Below are 8,089 nucleotides of genomic sequence, written 5' to 3'. Positions count from 1 at the left end.
GCCATTGGGAACTTTATCAGATCTAGTGCAAAAGATGCCTATGTAAGTAGTGGTGGATGACGATTTCTGAGGCCCCTTCAAAGTGCTACATGACACAGCAGTAGGTAGGCTCTCAGTAACACCTACACAAAGAGGAAATGAGGATGGAGGAGACTATTCTGCTGCCACTGCTATTGCCTGAGTACCCCCATTACCCCGAGTCTTACCTCAAGTCTGGTGATGTTTCTCATGGGCATGGACCTTACTTTTCTGATACCAAGACATGATGACTCTGGTTAGGCAGAGTAGGAAAAAGTGTGGGTGGCATGGCTGGCAATGTGGGCACCAGAAGGAGGAAGAATGAAACAGTGTGAGCACCAGCAGCAGGGAGAAACTACTGTGGCTTTAACAAAGGCTACCTCTACAGGTTTCCAAGAGCACTGCTTTAGGAACCCATGGAGCTCCTGTTCTCCTGGTCAGCCTGCCTGCTGAGAACCCTGTGGATAAAGTGAGAGTAAGTTTTAGGCTGCAGCCTGCCAACTCTGCCTTAGTTGTATTGAGATGGTGGCAAAGGTTGGTAATGGGTTGGTTCTCTGTTTTGGAGAACCAATAGGTTGGTTGTCTGTTTTGGAATGTGGGGGTCTTCTAAGTTCACAATCATAATCATCATATCAATTGTTGGTGGTCCCTGGTTCCCCTCCCTTCTGCTGCTCTGAAGTTGACACCTCAAACCAAAGCCAGCACCTCCCTGAGACCCCAGAAGATAAAGTGAAGGAGCTTCTCAGTTTGCCATCTCTGTCAGGGGATACCCCACTGGGAGCTATGTGGAGGTGTCTCTGTCATGGGATGCTTGGGTCTTCAGTTTTCATTCAAGGAACCCACATGATCTCCAGGTAGTACCTGGCAGACATCCCTTTTGCTAACTTGCGGCTACAACCACACACCAAATATTTCATCTGCCTTAGATTATACACACACTCACACACACACACACACACACACACACACACATATATATATATATGAAGAAGTAGGGAGGAGCCTCAGCCTGATAGTCCTGCCCTGGTCCTTTAAGTACTGAGTACAAGGGTGGGGCACACATGCTTTGTTATCTATTCAATGGTGGTGGTCCTCCCAACCCTTCCTTTGTCTCTTGACATGGCACAGGGCTTCTCTATTCCTACCAGAATCTCCTGAGACTCTCTAGTAAGATATGGGCACCACTTCACCTGCCTGTGGTGTTCCAAGGCTGATTTGATGTTCCCCTCTGACACCATGTTTTCACCTTAATTCCTAAAAATGCCTGGAAATTTTCCTACTGCAGACCCCAGGCTATCTACTTTAGATAAAACCCCTCACCACCATTACCAATAACCACCCCCATACCATAGGAGGAAATGAGTAGAAGTCATGTAACCCGTGCACAGGCATCCCAGAGTGCCAGCAGGGCAGGGGTTCCCTCACTCCTCATGTAGGATACTGATTTTGACTCCTGACTGTATCTGGGATGCTTTTCTTTGCTGACTTGAGGATTCTTCCCTTAGACCAAAGCCCTGACATCTCTAAGACCATCCTTGAAGAAGTCAGCCTGGCCCACAGCCTCCTAAGGTTGATGGCAGGAGCAGATTTTGTGTTACTGTACACTTCTGAGATCAGTGGTCCCCTCAGAAATCACTCAAGCTTCTGCTCTTGATTCCCTAAAGAGCATGGTACTCCTTTCTTTGCTGACCTTAGCCCTCTGTCCCCTGCCTGCTCCAGGCCAAGGCCCTCAGCTCCCTGGTGTCATCAAGTAGGAAAGGAGAGCTCACGTGAACTTGACATCCATGTTTGTGTTCTTAGGGAGCTGCAAATAAGGGCTTGATGGGATTTTCCACCTAGGCATCCTCACCTTGACTGCTGCTAAGGTTTGTTCCTCCTTCCTCAGCTGCTCTGGGTTCACATACTTTTACCAAGGCCCTCATCTGCCTGAGGTCCTAGAGGCAGAAATCAGCACACATCTCAGCCTACCTACTCTGTTCAGGGCCTCCCAAGACTGAGAACAGGGGTCAGGCTTTTAGGGGGAGAAGGCCCAGTGCACACTTCGGAGGTGGGTGGTTCTCTTATTCTCGTTCAGTATTCTCACCTTTACTCCGTCTGAGCCTGAAACTCCTCACTTGCTTGCACTTGTGCTATTGTGGCCTGCCTTAGGCCAAGCCCCTCACCTTTCTGTGACCCACAGGAGGAAGTGAGTGCTACCCAGATCCCCAGCGAATGGGTTCTCAAGGCTGACTGCAGGGGTGACATCTATGGTGCCTTATCTGTTCTGGAGTGGGTAGTTCCCTCAGTCTCATAGAGGCTTCTCAATTTGACTCTTCTTAGAGCCTTACTTCAACGAGAGCCCTTTGCAGCAAGGCCCTGACATCCTTGGCTCCTGTCTCTTTAATGAAAAACTTCCTGGGAAATGTCATACCCCTGAAAAATCTTGAGGAAAATAGGTCTGTGTCCAAGTGAAATGATGTGAAATGGGGAAGCTGAAGAACAAGGCAGAAGGCCTGGGATAGGAGGTGGCTGTCAGAAAACACACACTGATCTACTTCTCTTTGTCACTCAGACTTAATCTTTCACAATCACTGGAAAATGTTAGGTGTTTAATAAATGGAATTTATGATTATTTTTACAAAGGCAATATCATTCTCTTATCTGAGATTTTTTTTTTTTAATCCAGGATATGTCAGAGAAAATGCAATGCTCTCAAACAACACCAAATCAGCCCAAAATTTGCTGTAGCAAGTAAAATTAGATTTTCTCCACTAGGGCATCCATTATTTAATTTGGATGTTGGGATTCTTCCCCATCTAGATACAATTAAGATGTTTTAGAATTTTGTTAAGGACTAACTCCTTCAGTGCATCCCAGCCACACTTCCATTTAAACCACCTATATTTTCATTCATTTCTTTCCCATTGAAATCTAGCCCCCTGTTAGAATTTGCCAAATTGCACTCACGATAATCTAATTAGAATGTCTTTTTCTAGTAGGATCTAGTTCTAGTTGAAGGTAAAACGAAAAAGCCAACACAGTGGCTTTTTCACTCTTATTTTGGGTCTTCAGTTTTCATTCAAGGAACCCACCTGATCTTATTTTGGGGACACTCCCTGGAGGCAATTTGCATAGAACACGTAGCTTGTGCATTGCGTTGTACAGCACTGAGATAAGAGCAAAGATATCTCCCACTCCTGCCTATGATGAAATGAATTTTACAACCAACCTCAAATTCACAAGCTCAAGTCCTAACCCCCAGTACCTCAGAATGTGACTGTATTCAGAGATAAGGTCTTTAAACAGGTGATTAGTTAAAATGAGGCCGTTAGAGTACTTCTATAAAATCTGACTGGTGTCCTGCAAAGAAGAGGCTAGGACACACTATGAAATACCAGGGATACACACACACAAATGAACAACAATGTAAAGAGGCTGCAAGCAGGAAGCCTTCTGCAAGCTGAGAGAGGCCTCAGAGGAAACCAACCCTGGTGGCATCTTGATCCTGGACTTACAGCCTCCAGAATTGTGAGAAAATAAACTTTTGTTGTGTAAGCCGCTAGTCCAGATCTAAAGATTTCTTTCTAGATTATCTATGATCCCAAGGGAATTCATAAGAGCATTCCTATTTATTGGTGAGGAAGGATTTTCCACATTATGGTTATGTAGTATTCAAACACACAATACTGGGCGCTGTACGGATGAGGTCAACAGCAGTTTATTAATCACATATATTCACAGGGCAGGGTAGCAGTACACCACATACCATACAGGGTCACACAAGGGTTGCACTCAGGAACAGAGTGAATGAATAAGGTCTCTGGGAGGCAGGATTTGTAGACAAGAGGGAAAGGTGACCTCCAGTTCGCATGGGAAGATGTGATTGGCTTGTATGAATAATTTTGAAGGCTACCAGGGAAAGAAAACAAGACCTGTGCCTGGTTCTGTTAAAAAAGATGATTGTTTGACTAAGGGACCTAATCTGCAAGTGCATAGTGTAGAGAGGAATTTCCGGTTAGGCCATTTGAAAAATCTAAGGCAGTATATAGTATTAGGTCTTGATTTGGGGCTTTATAATACAATGTAGTTTTCCATTAAAGGGTTTTCTCTCTCAACTTTGAGACACATCACCTGAGGGTTCTGACCTCTGCTTACCAGTTTCATAGCCTCATCTAGCACCCCAATGCAGCTAATTTTAAAAGTTTCAACACATTGTTTGGCTTTCAGTTTTCCCAAACTCAAACTGCCTTGCTTCATGAAACTTATGCTTTACTGCTCTCAACTGGAATGTCCCCTTCTCACTAATCCTTACTACTTTCCTGTAAGTCATAGAGGATGGCTCAACATTGACTTTATATGACTGCAGCTTTTAGCCTCAACGATTCTATGGGCAGAAGCTGGGTCTTTATCTGAGCAGCTCCAGTACTGTCACAGAAACTTCCAAAGACCAGATACTCAAATGATGTTTAGGGAATGTGAGACACAGTGAGCAAGAGATCTAACTTATAAAGATTTAATTTCTCCTACATTTTTAACAAGCTAAACATATCAAGGTATCAATCATTTAATTTTACAAAACAAAAGACTGAAAGGAATGAGGAAAACCAAGATTGATCATGTTTTATCACTTTTTTTCTATTTCATCATCTCAATTATTTTACTGGAGGTTCTTTTGTATATCTAAAAACAATCCCTTTTGGTGATGTTATATTTGCTTGACTGGATGAAAAAACTTCAGACTTCAGTAGGGTTGGGAGAAGCTGTTGAACTTGGCCTCGAAACAGTCTTGGCCACTGCAGTAGTGCCAGTCTTGGCTGCAATTCTGGCTTGGGCTCTTTCTTCCTCATCCATCAAAGTCTCTTCATATCGTGAAGAGAAAGTACCTGGAGCAATATTACTGACCTTGGCCAAATATTCCAAGACTTTCATCTTGCTGGTTTCACTGTAGGCTCTTGTAACCTACAGGAATTTATAGTGTGCAGGATAACTGCTGGGCACCTGGCAGTACTCCAGGCACTTTAGCTTCACAAAATCCTGAGTGATGAGCTTCCTGGGCTCTCCATAGAGGTAGTACTTCTTCCCAACACATATCTGCATCATATTCAGAAATTGCCAGATATCTTCCTCATTGGCACCGTTGCCTTTCAGGAAGATCACACTCAGGAGAGTCATCAGGAGACCAGTCTTGGGTAACCCTTTGCCAGCATGAATCCTCCCATTGTTGGGGAGTTTCAGCTTGCTGACAAGGTCATGTAAGTGACGAGCTGGGTTGACCTTCTTCAAATCAACTGCAAAGACACCCTCAATGTGCTCAGAAAGTTTTCTGAGAATCTCAGCAAACTGGTTTTGGTATTTTGGGCTGACAATCTTCAGCATATCTTCCCTCAAAATAGGCTGTTTGATTTTGAACTTGTAGAGCAGGAACTCCTCCAACAAACCCACCTTCTCACAAGTGTGGAGCCTAATCTTCTGATCCTGAGACATGATGATTCTGATAAAGGAAAGCAGGCAGGAAATGAATAGTAGAACAGATAAAGAGGGCCCACTGGAGGTGGAAGGTTGAGAGGGTCTGTGCACCTTCAGTGTGGAAATTCCACCATGGTTATAGTGAAAACAGCATTTGCAGTTTTCCGTGACGGAACTGCTCTAGGAACCCACTGGGATTCTGTTCTCCTGATCAGTGTGCCCCTTGGGAAATCTTTGGAAGAAGTTAGATTGAACTGTAGGCTTTAGCCTGGCAGCCCTGCCTCCGTCATATTAAAGTGACATAGTGGCTGCCAGTCTTCTGAGTTGAGGGGTCCTTTTACTTCACATTCAAGACAATCATGCCAATGGGTGGCGGGTTATGAGAACCATTTCCTCTTTAGTTATACCACAAACCTCCCTGGGACCCATAAGAAGGATGTGAAGGGGGTCCTCAGCTTATCACTGCTGTCTGGGTGCCCACAGTGCTGATTGCTGTGTGGATAATTTTCTTCCAGCCTTTCTGTGATCCTCAGTTCTCTCTTGGGGTCCTTACATTGGCATATAGGGCCTAGGAGCCCAACTCCCTTCATTTGAATGGTGACTACTGTACCTTCAGACTAAGGATGTCACCTCCCATAGACCTGACATAAAGAAGTGGTGGAGAGCTTCCACTTCACAACTCTGTCCTGGCCCTTCAAGCGTTGAAACCAGGGTAGGGCCAGATTCTTTTTTAACCCTTTTATTTAGTGGTCAATGGTTCCTTCAGCACTTGATTTGACCCCTGGCGTGGTCTGGAACTTCTCCTTCCCTTGTCCTAAGGCCTATCCCCTCATACTAAAGACAGAATGACCCTGAAACCTTCACTAAGGGGAATGTGACCATCTTCTCATCTGTTCTCATTTGTTCTTACCTATCCTCGTTCTTCCAAGGCTGAGAGCAACAGTTTGATTCTGTGTGTTCCCACTCATAGGATATGTGGTCCCCTCAGTTATTAGGATATACACTGTGGCCTCTGCAGAAACCTGGAAATCCTCTAACTGCTGACCTTAACTCACAATCGTTAGACCAACTTCCTTACTTTCTTGTGACATCATACGAGGAAGTATGCCACATCATGTCAGCAATGCAGATATATTCCAGGGCTGCCAGTAATGGTGGGGCTCTGTATGGTTCTCTTAGTTCTGAAGGTGGAAGGTTTCCTAAGTCCTCACTAGGGACCATCACATTGACTCATGGCAGGGCCTTGGACTCTCTTTGTTTACTTGAGGACGCTCCCCTCAGACTAACCCCTCACATCTCTGACACCCTTCTTGCGGAAGTCAGCCTGACAGCTCTGCCCAAGGCCTCCCAGGGTTGATGGCAGGGGGAGGTTCTATGCCACCTCCCTGTTATGGGGTCTGTGGTCCCCTCAGTCATCACTCATGATTCTGCATTTGATTCCTCGCAGGACATGAACATCTCCCTTTATTGTCTGAGTCGCAAAGCCTTAGACCAAGATTCCCACTCCTTGAGGCCCCAGAATGGAAATAGGAGATGCCACATGAGGCCACCTCTATCTATGATCGCCCAGGGATTACATCAAGATTCAGGCTCCTTGGGGCTCTGTAGAGGGTAGAGGTCTTCCCTCAGTCCTCAGTCCTCACTCAGGGTCCTCACCTTGACTCTTTGCAGGCCTCAAGTTTCTTCTTTCAACTTTAGGTCACTCATGTAGACTAAGGCTCTTATGTTCCTGAGAACACTGAACAATAAGTGAGAAGTAGTCAGCCTAACAGCCTTGCCTCAGTCTTCCAGGTCTAAAGAAAGACGCAGTGTGATCTCTGTTACTCCATTTACTATGGGGTATTTGTTTCTTTAGTTGTCATTCGTCAGAGTCTTTATCTTGGTTTTTACACTTTTTATTAGAGGCTTCTGGAGAAATGCCACATCATTCCAAACTCTTCATTAGCTTTCCCTCTGCAAACATTGCAGAGAATAGGATGTGTCCTAAGAATGATATGAGATGAGAAAGTTGAAGTACAAAGCAGAAAGCGCTGGACAGGTGTGCCTTCAGAGAAAAAAAAAATTGCTGATACATCCCTTCTTGTCACTAGGCAGACTTCACTTCTTATGTAACTTCTGTTCAAATGTATCTGCTTTCTACAGTGAAGAGGCTGAGTCAAATGATTTTGTGAGTCTCTAGTATTTTGAGGTTTCTGACATTGACATTGCAGATAATGATATTGTCAACAAGTATCTTTCTTTAGTCACACCTTGCATTCATTTTGGTATTTTTATTACTTATCCCTTGGGCTATGTATCCCAAAACAGTATTTGGGGTTTGAAGTCTTGCTATGTATCACCTGAGATATGTCTTGAAGTAGTGAGCAGAAAATAAGTAACACAAGGTCTGCCTCAGGCTGGAAGAAGTGGAACAGTGTGGACTCTAGAGAAATTCAGATCCAGGGTCTAGTATAGTTCTCTCACTTACCAGTCTTGTGAACTTGAGAAAATTCTAAGTTTTTTACCTGCAAAGTCAATTTGATGAGCCCCATCTTATACCATCTTATAGAATTTAGGCGTATATATACTGTACATAAATCACCTGACACGGTTTTAGGCAAAGTTTGGGTCTTTAATGAATGGTAAT

At 44.4% G+C, this 8,089-nt stretch overlaps 1 protein-coding gene across 1 annotated transcript; it reads right to left on the bottom strand.

Annotated features, from left to right (window-relative positions):
• Positions 1-3,524: 3,524 nt before the first annotated feature.
• Positions 3,525-5,588, bottom strand: MAGEB5 (MAGE family member B5). Its single transcript, XM_032286171.1, is given in 2 exon segments — positions 3,525-4,831; positions 4,834-5,588. Coding segments are annotated over 2 exon segments (741 nt in total). The 5' UTR covers positions 5,482-5,588; the 3' UTR covers positions 3,525-4,738.
• Positions 5,589-8,089: the final 2,501 nt, after the last annotated feature.

Source organism: Sapajus apella, unplaced genomic scaffold, assembly GCF_009761245.1.
Source record: "Sapajus apella isolate SASKATOON/1434 unplaced genomic scaffold, GSC_monkey_1.0 scaffold17, whole genome shotgun sequence".
Classification (NCBI taxonomy): Eukaryota; Metazoa; Chordata; class Mammalia; order Primates; family Cebidae; genus Sapajus; species Sapajus apella.
The sequence above is the reverse complement of the archived record's forward strand: the minus strand, read 5'-3'. Positions and strand labels throughout refer to the sequence as shown.